Source organism: Tamandua tetradactyla, chromosome 5, assembly GCF_023851605.1.
Source record: "Tamandua tetradactyla isolate mTamTet1 chromosome 5, mTamTet1.pri, whole genome shotgun sequence".
Classification (NCBI taxonomy): Eukaryota; Metazoa; Chordata; class Mammalia; order Pilosa; family Myrmecophagidae; genus Tamandua; species Tamandua tetradactyla.
In genome coordinates, this window is record NC_135331.1 from 20,431,591 (window position 1) to 20,448,153 (window position 16,563).

The 16,563-nt window shown below is 43.9% G+C and overlaps 1 protein-coding gene across 1 annotated transcript in view; it reads right to left on the reverse strand.

Moving 5' to 3' along the window:
* Positions 1–16,563, reverse strand: part of GCN1 (GCN1 activator of EIF2AK4) — a 98,479-nt gene that overhangs the window by 29,356 nt on the left and 52,560 nt on the right. Inside the window, exons 27-37 of the mRNA XM_077159995.1 lie at positions 15,253–15,333; positions 14,777–14,920; positions 13,688–13,815; positions 13,332–13,521; positions 13,049–13,119; positions 11,519–11,684; positions 10,963–11,157; positions 9,601–9,847; positions 8,936–9,057; positions 8,476–8,590; positions 7,530–7,709 (exon numbers count right to left, since the gene is read on the reverse strand). Of these exons, the coding sequence (XP_077016110.1) occupies positions 7,530–7,709; positions 8,476–8,590; positions 8,936–9,057; positions 9,601–9,847; positions 10,963–11,157; positions 11,519–11,684; positions 13,049–13,119; positions 13,332–13,521; positions 13,688–13,815; positions 14,777–14,920; positions 15,253–15,333 (1,639 nt within the window). The remainder of the gene's footprint in view (positions 1–7,529; positions 7,710–8,475; positions 8,591–8,935; positions 9,058–9,600; positions 9,848–10,962; positions 11,158–11,518; positions 11,685–13,048; positions 13,120–13,331; positions 13,522–13,687; positions 13,816–14,776; positions 14,921–15,252; positions 15,334–16,563) is intronic.

Genomic DNA, 16,563 nt, shown 5'->3' on the forward strand with positions numbered 1-16,563 from the left:
AAAATGTCCATCAACAGACGAGTGGCTAAACAAACTGTGGTATATACATACGATGGAATATTGTGCAGCTTTAAGACAGGATAAACTTACGAAGCATGTAATAACATGGATGGACCTAGAGAACATTATGCTGAGTGAGTCTAGCCAAAAACTAAAGGACAAATACTGTATGGTCTCACTGATGTGAACCGACATTCGAGAATAAACTTGGAATATGTCATTGGTAACAGAGTCCAGCAGGAGTTAGAAACAGGGTAGGATAATGGGCAATTGGAGCTGAAGAGATACAGACTGTGCAACAGGACTAGATACAAAAACTCAAAAATGGACAGCACAATAATACCTAATTGTAAAGTAATCATGTTAAAACACTGAATGAAGCTGCATCTGAGCTATAGGTTTTTTTTTTTTGGTCTGTCTGTTTGTTTGTTTGTCTTTTTTTTTGTACTATTATTTATTTATTTATTTATTTTTAACAAACAAAAAACTATATTTCAGATGCAGCTTCATTCAGTGTTCCAACATAGTTACATTATACTTAGGTATTATTGTGCTGTCCATTTTTGAGTTTTTGTATCTAGTCCTGTTGCACAGTCTGTATCCCTTCAGCTCCAATTGCCCATTATCTTACCCTGTTTCTAACTCCTGCTGGTCTCTGTTACCAATGATATATTCCAAGTTGATTCTCGAATGTCGGTTCACATCAGTGGGACCATACAGTATTTGTCCTTTAGTTTTTGGCTAGACTTACTCAGCATAATGTTCTCTAGGTCCATCCATGTTATTACATGCTTCATAAGTTTAGTCTGTCTTAAAGCTGCATAATATTCCATCGTAGGTATACGCCACAGTTTGTTTAGCCACTCGTCTGTTGATGGACATTTTGGCTGTTTCCATCTCTTTGCAATTGTAGATAATGCTGCTATAAACACTGGTGTGCAAATGTCCGTCTGTGTCTTTGCCCTTAAGTCCTTTGAGTAGATACCTAGCAGTGGTATTGCTGGGTCGTAATCCATTCTGCCATTCTATGTCTTTTGATTGGGAAATTCAGTCCATTAACTTTTAGTGTTATTACTGTTTGGATAATATTTTCCTCTACCATTTTGGCTTTTGTATTATATATATCATATCTGATTTTCCTTCTTTCTACACTTTACTCCATACCTCTCTCTTCTGTCTTTTCGTATCTGACTCTAGTGCTCCCTTTAGTATTTCTTGCTGAGCTGGTCTCTTGGTCACAAATTCTCTCAGTGACTTTTTGTATATAAATGTTTTAATTTCTCCTTTATTTTTGAAGGACAATTTTGCTGGATATAGAAGTCTTGGTTGGCAGTTTTTCTCTTTTAGTAATTTAAATATATCATCCCACTGTCTTCTAGCTTCCATGGTTTCTGCTGAGAAATCTACACATAGTCTTATTAGGTTTCCCTTGTATGTGACAGATTGTTTTTCTCTTGCTGCTTTCAAGATCCTCTCTTTCTCTTTGACCTCCGACATTCTAACTAGTAAGTGTCTTGGAGAACGCCTATTTGGGTCTATTCTCTTTGGGATGCGCTGCACTTCTTGGATCTGTAAATTTAGGTCTTTCATAAGAGTTGGGAAATTTTCAGTGATAATTTCTTCCATTAGTTTTTCTCCTCCTTTTCCCTTCTCTTCTCCTTCTGGGACACCCACAACACGTATATTTGTGCACTTCATATTGTCATTCAGTTCCCTGATCCCCTGCTCAAGTTTTTCCATTCTTTTCCCTATAGTTTCTGTTTCTTTTTGGAAATCAGATGTTCCATCCTCCAGTTCACTAATTGTAGCTTCTGTCTCTTTAGATCTACCATTGTAGGTATCCATTGTTTTTTCCATTTTTTCTTCTTTGTCCTTCACTCCCATAAGTTCTGTGATTTGTTTTTTCAGATTTTCTATTTCTTCTTTTTGTTCAGCCCATGTCTTCTTCATGTCCTCCCTCAATTTATCGATTTCGTTTTTGAAGAGGTTTTCCATTTCTGTTCGTATATTCAGCATTAGTTGTCTCAGCTCCTGTATCTCATTTGAATTATTGGTTTTTTCCTTTGACTAGGCCATATCTTCAATTTTCCGAGCGTCATCCATTATTTTCTGCTGTTGTCTGGGCATTTGATCAGATTTCCCTGGGTGTGGGACCCGGCTGGTTGAAAGGTTTTCTGTGAAATCTCTGGGCTCTGTTTTTCTTTTCCTGCCCAGTAGGTGGCACTCGTGGCGCTCGTCTGTCTGCGGGTCCCACCAGTAAAAGATGCTGTGGCTCCTTTAACTTGCCAATCCGAATCTCACAGTCCGCCCAGGAAACCGCGCATGGGGGGGGTCGCCGGCTGCCGCGGCTTGGGGGAGTGCCAGTCCAAATTGCTCAGCTGGCCCGAGACGCCAAGCGTGGCGGGAGGGCCCCGCTATCCAGTGTTCCCAGTCAGACTGGGGAGCCACATGCGTGGAGGGGACCCCAGTCACCAGCCGCCCCGGCCGGGAAAACGCACGCCCCTCGGGTATCTCGCCGCAGTGGATTCTCCCTGCCCGTTCAGCCGTTCCAGAATGGGGTACGCTGTCTTTTTGGTATCTGTTGTGGCTCCGGGAGCTGTTTCATATTGTTTCTCTTTCTTTAGTTGCTTTTCTGGAGGAGGAACTAAGACCCGCGCGTCTTACTAAGCCGCCATCTTCTCCGGAAGTCTATTATTATTTTTATTTTTTCTCTATATTAACATTCTATATCTTTTTCTGTTGTTTTGCTAGTTCTTCTTCTAAATCGATGCAAATGTACTAAGAAATGATGATCATGCATCTATGTGATGATATTAAGAATTACTGATTGCATATGTAGAATGGAATGATTTCTAAATGTTGGGTTAATTTCTTTTTTTTCTTTAATTAATAAAAAAAAAAAGAGAGAGAGAGAAAGAGGATCTTGAAAGCAGCAAGAGAAAAGCAATCCATCACATACAAGGGAAGCCCAATAAGACTATGCGCAGATCTCTCAGCAGAAACCATGGAAGCTAGAAGACAGTGGGATAATATATTTAAATTATTAAAAGAGAAAAACTGCCAACCAAGAATTCTATATCCAGCAAAACTGTCCTTCAAAAAAGGGAGAAATTAAAACATTTTCAGACAAAAAAAATCACTGAGAGAATTTGTGACCAAGAGACCAGCTCTGCAAGAAATACTAAAGGGAGCACTAGAGACAGATACGAAAAGACAGAAGAGAGAGGTGTGGAGAAGAGTATAGAAAGGAAGACTATGAGTAAAGGTAAAAAGAAGGAAAATTAGATACGACATATAAAATCCAGAAGGCAAAATGGTAGAAGAAAGTACTACCCGTGCAGTAATAACACTAAATGTTAATGGACTAAACTCCCCACTCAAAAGACATAGACTGGCAAAATGGATTAAAAAACAGGACCCATCTATATGCTGTCTCTACTCAAAGGACACGAGGCCAAGGACACAAATCGACATTTACACACCAATGTTTATAGCAGCATTATTAACAATTACCAAGAGATGGAAACAGTCAAAATGTCCATCAACAGATAGTTGGCTAAACAAACTGTGACATTTACATAAGATGGAATATTAAGCAGCTGTTAGACAGAATAAAGTTATGAAGTATGTAACAACATGAATGGACCTTAAGGACATTATGCTGAGTGTGATTAGCCAGAAACAAAAGGACAAATACTGTATGGTCTCACTGATATGAACTGACATTAGTGAATAAACTTGGAATATTTCCTTGGTAACAGAGACCATCAGGAGATAGAAATAGGGTAAGATATTGGGAAATTGGAGCTGAAGGGATACAGATTGTGCAACAGGACTGAATATAAAAACTCAGAAATGGACAAGCACAATACTACCTAACTGTAATACAATTATGTTAAAACACTGAATGAAGCTGAGTGTGAGAATGACAGAGAGAGGAGGGCTAGGGGCATAAATGAAATCACAAAGAAAGATAGACGATAAAGACTGAGATGGTATAATCTAGGAATGCCTAGAGTGTATAATGATAGTAACTAAATGTACAAATTTAAAAAATGTTTTTGCATGAGAAAAACAAAGGAATGTCATTACTGCAGGGTGCTGAAAACAGATGGTACTTAATATTTTAAATTTTCAACTTATGTGTGAGACTAAAGCAAAAAATGTTTATTTGGTACAAAATTTATATTTTGACCAGTGCATCTCCTAATATAACTTATGTAGGTAGTCGGTTGGACAACATAAGTACATGGAACCTTGGGTAGGACATGAGATTTTGTTGGTTTGTCCAGAGTGATGCCCTGATGAATCCCAGAGTGATTTGATCAGTGAGGGAGAAAGTATTTGCAAAGTCCCCTTTGGGGAATGGTGAGAACGGGGGAAATTCAACCTCCCCAAGTTGAATTCTTGATGTTCTCACAAGCAGTGTGGACAACCAAGGCTATGGTATGAGCCCCGAGTCTTGGAGTTTGTTCATATGGGGCTTGACCCCACAGGGAATAGGTCAAGTGTCCTTAAAATTGGGCCTAGGAGTCACCCCCAAGAGAGCCTCTTTTGTTGCTTGGATGTGGCCTCTCTCTCTAGCCAACACAGCAAGCAAATTTACCACCCTCCCCCTGTCTACGTGGGACATGACTCCCAGGGGTGTGGACCTTCCTGGCAACATGGGACAGAAATCCCAGAATGAGCTGAGACTCAGCATCAAGGGATTGAGAAAAACTCTAGAATGAGCTGAGACCCAGCATCAAGGGATTGAGAAAACCTCCACCAAAAGGGGGAAGAGTGAAATGAGACAAAGTGTCAATGGCTGAGAGATTCCAAACAGAGTCGAGAGGTTATCCTGGAGAGTATTCTTATGCATTAAGTAGATATCACCTTGTTATCCAAGATGTAATGGAGAGGCTGGAGGGAACTGCCTGAAAACGTACAGCTGTGTTCCAGTAGCCATGTTTCTTGATGATGATTGTATAATGATATAGCTTTCACAATGTGACTGTGTGTTTGTGAAAACTTTGTGTCTGATGTTCCTTTTATCTACCTTGTCAACAGATGAGAGGAACATATGGAATAAAAATAAATAATAGGGGGAACAAATGTTAAAATAGATTTAGTTTGAAATGCTAGTGATCAATGAAAAGGATCAGTAAGGGGTATGACCTGTAAAATCTTTTTTTTTTCTGTTTGTTATATTTTTCTGTTGTCTTTTTATTTCTTTTTCTGAATTGATGCTAATGTTCTTGGAAATGATCATGATAATGAATATGCAACTATGTGATGATATTGTGAATTGCTGAGTGTATGTGTTGGGAACGTTTGTTTCTTGTCATTTTTTTAATTAATAAAAAATTCATAGAGAGAGAAAGTAAATTAGTGATTCCCAGGGGTTGGGGGGAGAAGATGTGAAGAGTGACTGCTCAGGGGCACAGGATTTCTTTCTGTGTTGATGAAAATGTCCTGGGATTAAGACAGTGGTAATGGCTATACAATTTTATGAATATGCTGAAATCTACTGAATTGTACAATTCAAAAGAGTATATTTTTTGATATATGCATTATATCTCAAGTAAAAAAAAAAAAAAGATCCCTGTTGGATTCACAAAATGAAGGCATTTATTTGATAGAGATAAAATCATCCCTGGGAAAATTTAACTTCCCCAAGTGGAGAATTCTTGATAGTCTCACAAGCAGTGGGGACAACCAAGGCAATAAGCTGAGCCCCCAATCATGGGGTTTGTTCATAGGAAACTTAACCCTGCAAAGGATAGACTGGGCCTACTTGAGACTAGGCCTAAGACTCACCCCCAAGAGAACCTCTTTTGTTGCTCAGATGTGGCCTCTCTCTCAGTCAATACGACAAGCAAACTCACTGTCCTCCCCCTCTCAGCACGGGACATGACTCCCAGGGGTGTGGACCTTCCTGGCAATGTGGGACAGAAATCCTAGAATGAGCTGGGACTCAGCATCAAGGGATTGAGAAAACCTTCTCGACCAAAAGGGGAAGGAGCAAGATGAGACAAAATAAAATGTCGATGGCTGAGACAGAGTTGAGAGGTTATCCTGGAGGCTAGTCTTATGTATTAAATAGACATCACATTTTTAGTTAAGGTGTAATGGAGAGGCTGGAGGGAACTACCTGAAAATGTACAGCTGTGTTCCAGTGGCCATGTTTCTTGAAAATGATTGTATAATGGTTTAGCTTTTGCAATGTGACCGTGTGATTGTGAGAGCGTTGTGTCGGATGTTCCTTTTATCTACCTTTTCGACAGATGAGTAAACACATGGATTAAAAATAAATAATAGGGGCGGGCCACGGTGGCTCAGCAGGTAAGAATGTTTGCCTGCCAAGCCCGAGGACCCGGGTTCGATTCCCGGTGCCTGCCCATGTAAAAGATAAATAAATAAATAAATAAATAATAGGGGAACAAATGTTAAAACGGATTTAGTGGATTGAAATGCTGGTGATCAGTGGGAGGGAGGGGTAGGGGGTATGGTATGTATGAATTTTTTTCTGTTTTCTTTTTATTTCTTTTTCTGAATTGATACAAATGTTCTAAAAAATGATCACGATGAGGAATATACAACTATGTGATGATATTGTGAATTACTGATTATATATGTAGAATGGAATGACCATATAGTAAGAATGTTTGTGTTTGTTTGTTATGTTTCAATAAATTTTTTTTAATTAATTAAAAAAAAAAAATCCCTGGCCGTAGAAATTCCCACTCTATAGGGGCTGGTAAAAATAATGAAGAGAAAACACTAAATCTACCTATTCATACCTTAAAGAAAAAGAAAGAGAAACAGAAAAAGAAAAAAAGGGCAAGCCACTCATCACTTCCTGAAAGAAAAAATTCTGGTAACATACTGAAATACACTGAATGGGCACTGATGCCCCAATGTGAACCTTAAAATTTTACAAATGATGTACTAGTCAATGTGACTGGGAGGGTTTTGTTTCTAGACATCGATCTCTTCCCATAACTCAAGAAAGGCCCAAGGTAAAGAATATAGTTACCCACCCCTCTATCATCCTGGAATGAGACAGAATAGAAAATTCCCAAAGAATCTCCCACTGGTGATGTTAATGCAGTACAGAGCCTGTCATTCAATTCTGTTGACCTCACAGCTCTGCTTAGTGCAAAGGGCTCTCTCAGAGCCAAGCTACTTCCAAGCCAATGATTTAGTTTCCCAGTGTGCAATGACAACGGCTCTGGATTAGAGGGAAAACAGACCGTTTCCAAACTACTTCCAATGAATTATTCTACAAAAAGGGATGCTCAGTGTCAGTGACAGTAGCACAACATGGTGGATATAATCAATACCACTGAATTGTACATTTGAACGTGTTTAAAATGGGAAATGTTGCATTGTATATATGTTACCAAAATAAAAATAAATTTTTTTTAAAAGGTTGCTCAGGATTTAGAGGTTATTTCAATGTTGCCCTATCTGCCCTCAAAGGAGTGGAAATGCATGTTCCGTGCAGTGTCCAAGGGCATGTGCCCTTGGGGGAGAAGCATATGTACCCAGAATTTCCGGATTCCTGATGACAGAGCCGATCTGCCTCAGTGCCTGCTGTCCAGCCTTCTGTACTTTGACGTGGGAGTCAGTCAGCACCTCCGTGAGCTTGGGCACAATGTTGGGCAGACAGGATGACAGCTGCTTGGGTGCACAGTATGCCATCGCCCCAAGCAGTTCCACCGACCCTACAAAAGGCAGACATATGCCTAACTGACTCAGTGGGCACAGGCCTACAAGTCCCCTGGACTGGCTGCACAAGCAAGGGGGAGCAGTCTGCTCCACTGCAGACTATGTGGGTACTCCCTGTGAGGAAGAGAGAAAAAGCCCCTGCAGCCTGCTGAGCCGAGGATCCTGGGTGAAAGGCAGTGGGCAGTAGGGGTGGGAATTCAACAAGATGGTAGAGGCCTGGCTTAGTCCTGATAGGGCTATTAACTATGTACATCCAAGGCCCAATTTGTTTCATTTCTCTGGCCACAGTTTCCTCATCCACAAATGAAGAAACAAATTTAAACCAGCAATTTCTCAAACTGAGGGCAAAGCCTGAAAAACCGAGGGGGAGGCCAAGTGGGAGAGTCCCAGACCTTAGTCTACCCCAGATCAGAGCAGCAATGCTTGGGCTGCAAATAAGATTATGCTTTAAGAGTATAATTGGGGGGAGGGGGGGTGTGAGGGGTTGGTGCTTTAAAGCTACAAAACCAGATGATTTCAGAGACCAGCATTAAAAATTCTGAGATGTGCTGACTTCAGGTTCTGGCTGCTGTCAAAGTTTGAGTCTGGGCATGAAAGCACAAACTAAGGGAGGATCACACTGCCCAAGGACATAGAGAGTTGGCTTTATCCCTGGGTTGGGGACTACGGAGCACACACACACAGGACAAGAGCTGCAGCTCCCTGGATTCCTGCTGAGAGCAGTTTTCAACAAGGAACTGAGAGAGGAAGGAGCAGCATTACCGGCTTTGGTCCTCCATGATTCCTCCTCCAGGGCAGCCAATAAAGATGGGAGCACCAGCTTTACCCCATGAGCACTCAAGTTGCTCATCACAGCCTTGGCACAATCATCTGCAGCCTCAAGGAAGTAGAAAAGAGATTTAGGAACCTTCTCACCAGGTAAGGGTCAAGGCCTGATGCTATACATGGTGCCCCCTCCAGTGGCCAACACTTATCTGGGCTCTATTATGTCAGATCCTGTGCTAGGGCCTAGAGCTGCAGTGGTAAACACCCTGCTTCAGTAGCTTATTGGGAACCAGTGGGGAGTCCATACCAGTGACCAGTGCCCAAGTACAGGCAGAGGGGACTTTATGCTATGACAAGGAGGACCAGGCGTTCACACCACCTCAGAGAGACTTAGTCTCTCACCCAGCAGCCACCCCCTAGGCTCCCAGCTGTTCTGGTGAGCAGCCTCAGGACTTACCTCACGCACGTACTGGTTCCCATCCCCAAAACACAGCAGCAAGTGGGGTAGCACGTGAACTACATACGGCTCAAAGAGCTTCCCCAGCATGGTGCAGAGCATCTCAAAGGCAAAGAGGGCTCCTGGGAGGAGGAGAAGGTGAGGAGAAAGGTAGGGACAGCTGGGAAGAAAACGCCTTCTGGGGGCAGCCACAAAGAACATAAGTGGCTGGCAACCTCCCTGCCACCTCCTCACCCTCTGGAAACACTCAGGGCAGTGGTGGGATTAACGCAGCTGCCCCAGGAATGAGCAGGATCCTCTAACTCAACTCAAGAAGCCCCACAACAGGGATGTGGCTGAAAGCAAAGGAGGAGTTCACAGGAGAACTGGTAGCAGGCGAAGCCAACCCTCATGACCTAACTAATCCTGGCACTAAAGACAGATGATGAATTGACAGACAAACATGTCTCTCAGCTAAAGGTATTGGTGAGTTAGAAGAAAGTAAATCCAGGCTAAATTACCAAGAACCCAGTGAAAGGGTCACACAACATGCCCCCTACAAACTCTCTACAGTACGCACACGAAGACCAGTCCTTTAGCTTGGGAGGAAAGGTCAGATTCCCTCCTCTGGCAGCCTTGGGAACCAATTTCTCAGGCTGGGCAGCACTGAGCTCAGAGACACTTACCCTCCCGCCGGCGGAAGTTCTTCTTATCCTGGATGGCATCAGTCAGCGCTGCCATCATTTCCTGCTGCTTCAATGAGAGGATGCCCAGGCCCTTCACCAGGCCCGCCAGCCCATAGGCAGCCCCTTTGCGCTCTGCGTACTTGTCTGACTCCAGCAGCTGCTGCATGAGCCTCTGGATCATTCCCCCAGCATCCTCCTTGATGGCTGGCACCAGAGGCGGCAGGCAGCTCGCCACGGATTCCTGGACCTATGGGGGACCCCAACTTCATCAGTGTGGCAGTTCAACTCTATCTGGTTCCTTGTGACTGACACAGTCCTGTACAGCACCTCACCACGGGATGGGCACAAATCCCATCTCGGCCACTACCTGCCCAGTGTCCTAGGGCAACAGAGAAGGAAATGGCGTTTCACACTTTCATGTATAACTCCATTAGTGGTCAAGTTACAATCTGTCAGTGATAAGAACATCAGCAATTATGGCACTGTTTCTGATCTTAACAGAGAACCCAAGCCTGGGTGAGGTGGGGAAAAATCCAGAAAGAATGAACCTGTTCTCAGAAAAAGATCTCTAGAGAGAAGCTTGCTACTACTTCTCCATAAAAGTAGCCCACGTTCTGTTGACTTTGAGAAGTTTTCAAACTTCTCAAAGTCAACAAAAAACTCAGGCTGAGCAGAGCTTACAAGTTCAGGGCCAAACTGAATAGAACCAACCGATAAGTCTTCCCTCCAGCCACAGCTCCATCAGGCCCCAAACGAAAGCAACAGAGCATAGTGCTTCTAGGTACCCACACAGGAGCCTTTGTAGGTCAGGTATTAATGACCATAAGTATAAACTTATGATTCTCAACTGTGCATTTTATGAGGATACTCTAGGTGGTCTGAAACACAAGTCACAAAAACATGTGTTTTTCAAAAAAAATGGCATATTTTCATCTTTTTTGAAAAGATGGTGTATTTTGCACCGTGGCTTAGAGGCTGCATGAAAAGGCACCAGGAAGATGTAACTAATACCCAGAGAGGATGATGTTGGAGGAAGCCCATCTTTTTTTTTTTCTTTAAACTAATCTCTGTATTCTAACACGAAGTCTACACTGGATACAAAAATTGTCTGTTAGTGAATGAATGGAAGAAAAGCATGTCTCTTAAAACAAAGTAACTCACTCTCCAGGGGTGTTCTGGACTATGAAGTGGCTTTCATGTGGGAGAGGACTCCTCCTCCTACTACTCCAAGAGAACTAGGCCTTCTAGACCCTGAGCACCCAACTCTGTGCCCCACTCCCCCCGGCCCGTTCCACTGCCTATCTGCGTGGGGGCCCCAGTTCCTCAGCTGGCTCCAAGGGCCCCAGGCTAGGTGGCAGGTACCTGTTGGGAGGGGGTGGAGAGGGCAGCAATGAGTTTGGCAACAATGGGCTTCACTTTGGGGTCGCTCTTGTCCAGGTGCTTGGCCAGGGAGCCCATCAGAACTACCACGCTCTGCCGCACAGCATCATAGCTGGCATCGTTGGGTGCATTCTTCAAGAACTCCTCAAAAACCGGCAGTAGTGAGTTGACATTCTCCTGGAGAGCCAAGCCCACCCAGACCTCAGGTCAGTCCTGCGAGGCTGCAACTGTGGAAAACAGTCTCTGCCCCCAGGCCAAAGCTCAGGTGTGCCTCTGAAACGGGAATCCTGAGACGCTAGACAGCAATGCTAGCAGCTTTCCCAGTTTACTAGTAGGGCTACAGCCAATTCGCAAAAATTTAACATTCTTTTGGGGTCTTTTTGGCTAAAAAGAGATACAAATGTATATTACATCAGGGATTAATGCCCTTCCAGAACTTCTGGTACGCAGTGTCTCAGTGTCACCACTGCTCAGCTCTACTTCGTGCCTTGGCCCAGCCTTTCTCCCCCATCCCCTCAGCTGGCTGAAATCCTTTTACCTTCCCATGGGTGTTGAGTGTTGCAAGAGCTGCATCCAACATGCACTTCCGGACATCTGGGTTTCGGTCATTGAGGGCATCAGGGACAAAAAACTGAAAGAGTGGCTTCACCTGAGAGCTGTCCAGATACTGGGAGAGCTTGTTCAAGGCCAATGCCAAGCCACACCTGAGAGAGAAACAGGAGCATATCAGCACATGAGAACCTGCTAACGAAAGCTCTTCTGATCCATCACAAGGAGAGGGAACTGGCCAGTAATACACGACACTTCAGGCGTGCAGAGCTGGGAGCATGGGAGCCTGCTACCCAGTGCTTACCCAATGTTCCAGAACAACCAGCTTGTCAAACACAGCAAACCTTGGACTGACAGGGCCAAGACCTGCCATCTGCCTTGAATGGAACCCCTACAGAATGACACTAGTCAGGGGACCAGTTCTGCCTCTGTTTCAAGTCTGAGTATAGAGCCTACCTTTAGCCTACAAGATAGGCTGTAAGAGGAAAGAAGAGAGGCAAAGGGGTCAGAAATGAGGGCTCTTAGAAGTCAACACATTCAGCAAAGAAAAGTGCCATTATTCTTTTCAGCTAGACAATAAGAATGTACACAGGGCAAAGAATCTGTGCCCCATTCCTGAATGACTATCTGGAACAAAAAGGAAATAATCCATTGGTGAAATGGACCCAACAACCAACAGATGCCACACAGGAATGGTGTCAACCAGAAAGCTAAGATCTACCACATGTTAGATGCCTACTCTGCGAGAAGCAAGTATCTTCCAAGGCCACACTTGCTAATCATTCAACTGCTACTCCTGGGCTCCAGGGAGGAAAGAGAACCAACATCCACTGAGCACTTTACGTATTGTTGATAGACTGAGTCTAAGGACCCCGCAAGGCAGGTTCTGTGTTCTTCATATAGATGAGGAAACAGAACCTGAAGAAAAGGAGAAACATGCCCAAAGCTCAGGCCATACAACTAGAACTTGGAGAAGCCAGCACTTGGCATTTCTGGAATGAAAATTACTAAGATTCTAAGACTGAAGAGGATACAGTATAAATATTCAGCCTAACAACAACCTCACTAGTAAAACTCTTAAGGCAACCAAGACTTGACATATGTTTGGCCACCAGATACATGCAACTTGCCCTCCACTGAACATCTGCCATCCGGACAGACCAACCTGGCTCGCATGTTAACATGGAGTGGGGAGAACAGAACAATTTACTGTACAAAAGACAATTCAGGGCAGGCCACGGTGGCTCAGCAGGCAAGAACACTTGCCTGCCATGCCAGAGGACCAGGGTTCAATTCCTGGTGCCTGCCCATGTAAAAACCAAAAAAAAAAGATAGTTCAGTGCAAATAGAAACTCCACTTTGTCAATCATTTCAAGATTTCAACTCAGGTCTCTCTTACTCCAAGGTCTTATTCTTTCCTTTAACCATACCACTATTTCATGCTGCCTCCTCACAGTACCCACCCCGGCCAACTGGGGTTCTGGACAGGTCAAGAACAAGACTGAAACAGTTGTCATACCTGGCTTCCCACTGATCTGGAGGAGATTCTGAAATGACACGTCCCAAAGCATCCAGAACAGGGGGTGGTCGCTGCAACAGACAAGTTGACAAATGCACTCACTGCAGTGCTCTTCTCAGCCATGCTGGGCAAATCAATGACTCCAGCACCAGTACTGTGAGGTGGGAAATTAGTCACAGCCACCCTGAGACAAGACGCCTGTCTAGAGGTCAGCAGCTGAAAAGAGTCCAATCCAATCTTGTACCACCCCTTACCAGACCACATCAGGGCTGCAGTTACTCACATAGAGCTTCTCCTGGTAGATCTCCATGAGCCTGCCCATAACCTCCGCTGCCTGTCGCTGGTAACATGCCACTGCTTGGGAGAGGGCTTCAGCTGCAGCCTGCCTTACAGCCACTTCATGGTAAATCACGTCATCGATCAACAGGGAGCAGAGGTCTGGCTGTAGATCTAGGCCCATCGACGACCAGAGCCTGCAGCAGACCAAAGGCAGAGGCTAGTCAGTCTAGAACCTATAGCTCCTGCCCTGCCAAACTCAGCCATCCACCCCTTTTCTATCAGCTGAGCACATCAGGTTCACTTCTTTTAGGAGGGGAAAGAAGACAGAGTAGGAGTAAAAGATCTTCCAGGGGCTCTCACCTCTCAGCCAGCTTCTGGATCTCCTCTTCCTTGTCAAACCTGACCACCCAAAGCCTCCGCAGAAGGTTCAGGCCATTCTTCTCATCAGTATCGGGTGCTGGCAATACCAGGTGGAGCTCCATCAGCCCCTGCAAGGGGCGGGGATTAGACAGAATGAGGTACCACCTTTCAGGAAGAGCCTCTGACCTACCTCCTACCTCCCTCTAGGCTGTGCTGTCCAAGATGTAGCCATTTACATGTGGCTATTAAAAATGAAATCAACTAAAAGTAACTGGCAATTCAGTTCCAAAGTCATAGCAGTGACATTTCAAGTGCTCAGTAGCCGCATGTATTGGACAGGGCAGATGTAGAACATTTCCATCATGGCAGAAATTTTCATGGGCAGCACTGGTCTAGGGAGTGCTATGAATCAGCTCAACTCACTTTCTACTCAGGGTCTTGATTTTCAAAGAGCTTTTCTTTTGTAAACTGACAGGGTGTGGTGGTAGAATTTTTAATGTAAAATTAAAAGCTGAGCTCTAAATAAGTACAGACAGACATATTTGAGAAAAGGACAGTCCCTTCATTTAATGAATTTAGCTTTAAGAAAAATTTACCATGTTGCCCTTATTTTTCACATTTTTAAACCAAATACTAGGAAAACATAGTAACGGACCAATAGCAGCAGGTTGCAGACCAGCATTTGGGAAGAACTGTCTCATCACTCCAAAGACATTCTTACTTCTGGCCCAAAAACCACCAAGAAAGGCCAAATACAAGGTGGTGGGGTGAAGAAATAAACTAATCCTGTATGGTATCTGTCTATAACAGTACCAAGAGCCATATTCCAGTTTAGAATGTTGGTGAAGTCTTCAAAGATGAAGAAAAAATAGTGATTCATCATGACCACCACTTAGTTGTTGGGATCCTTAAAGAGACCCCTGACCCACCTTCCATGACCTTTTTTGTCTCTCTAGGACACAGTGGTGCAGAAATGAGGCACCTCCCAGGACAGCGAGAAACGTTCTCTCAAATGCCCATCATACAACTCAAACTTGCATAAGGTGACAAGGAATGTGGTTAGGGGTCCTACGAGGGAGGAGCACACACCCGGAGTGCTGTGTCCCGCACACTGGCACATGGGGACTGCAAGGCACAGAGCAGCACATCCACCTCCTCCTGCTCTGCAAAAGCACAGCCCTCCTCACCACTGCTGCTGGCACACAGGGTGGTCAGGGTGTCTGAGGCCAGAACCTGGGGAAGACAACAATTCATTTTCAGTTCAGCAAGTGTTTATTATCCCTCCTATGGGGCCAAGCAGGGGACTAGACAATGAGCTGAAGGGCTCAGAGAGGGATCCGAACTGAGCCCAGCCCCGTAGCCCCACTATGGCTAAGACCTCAGCTCCTGGCAAGAGCTCAGTGGCAGGACTCAAGTGAAACCCCTAACTGGTTGAAAACAGCCAGACCAACTCACAAAAGTAGCCCTTCTGTCTGAACCCAAGAGTAAGGGCTGAGAGGGATGGAGAAATAGGACTCAACCCTCATCCTAGACCTCCACACTGTATCAAATGAAAACTGGATCACCTGTAGGCGAGGAGAGCCCATCCCGATCACCCAAGTCAGGAGACGCAACATGGCCACGCGAGGCAGCAACTCCGGGCCATTCTAAGAGAAAAGAGCAGATAAGTTGGGGTGAGGCCCTGGGGAAGGTGTGGAATCAAGCCCTGAGGCAAATGAAGCAGAATCCTCTCACCTACAGGGAAACATTCTGGTTCATGCATCAGACAACACCGTTAGGATTACAACTGACTGAGGTCCCATGAGCTAAGCTCAGTTAACTGTGATCCTCAGGGACTAAAAAAAATAAATACTGAAACTTGCTTGAAACTCACAGGATAGGAAATATAGATGGCCTCCAAACACGGAGATACTCATACTCAACTTTACAAGTAAGTAAAAAAGCACTAAATAAAATGAGATCCTTAGCCCACTGTTGGCAAGCCTGATACTAGCTGAGGCTGACACAGGCATAGAAAAAAGGGAACTCATAGTGAGTGTTCATCTCAGAACATGCCACATGGTCTAGCATCTCCAAGCATCAACCCTAATGAAACGCTCACTCAGGGTGTACATGTTGTGTGCACATCAAGCACTTTTTAAGATAGGGAAAATTTAGAACCTGAAAATATCCATCAATAGTGAAAGAGTTTAATAAAAAAATCATTGCATTCAGAGCATAGAATCCATACAGCCAGTAAATTCTGTACACACTGACATGGAAGGAGACCCTGGTTATATATTTTTTATTTTTTATTTTTGCATAGGCAGGCACCAGGAATTAAACCCGTGTCTCCAGAATGGCAGGTGAGAATTCTGCCACTGAGCCACCATCACACCACCAACCAACAGTTACATTTTAAAAAGCAAAAGAGTACAATCCATTTTTGCTTTAGAAACCCACAACACTGTATGGATATGAGTTTTGCATGTACTTAAAAAAGGGTCCACAATGGTATATACAATGTAATAATGACCTTAGTAGTATCTCCTTTTTTTTGTTTCTGCATTTTCGGAATTTTTTATAATATGCATGTATTATTTGGACAAACTTTTAAAAAATTATTTATTATGGAATTTATAATTGTTATGATTATATATAATTATGAATAATTTATCAAGGACCCCTTTACAAATGGGGTCCAATCTCATAATCATGAGCAAGGCAAAGGGAGACTGATTAGTAATATCCCTGAGTTAGACAGTAAACACACACATTGAAATAAATCAATACAAAAGGCTTCAACTTTATGAGGCCAGAAACGATCAGACACAGACCTGTAAGTTTCTGAGGGCCTGACAGCTGCATTAAAGGAATATTCTGGTTCTCCCTGCCAA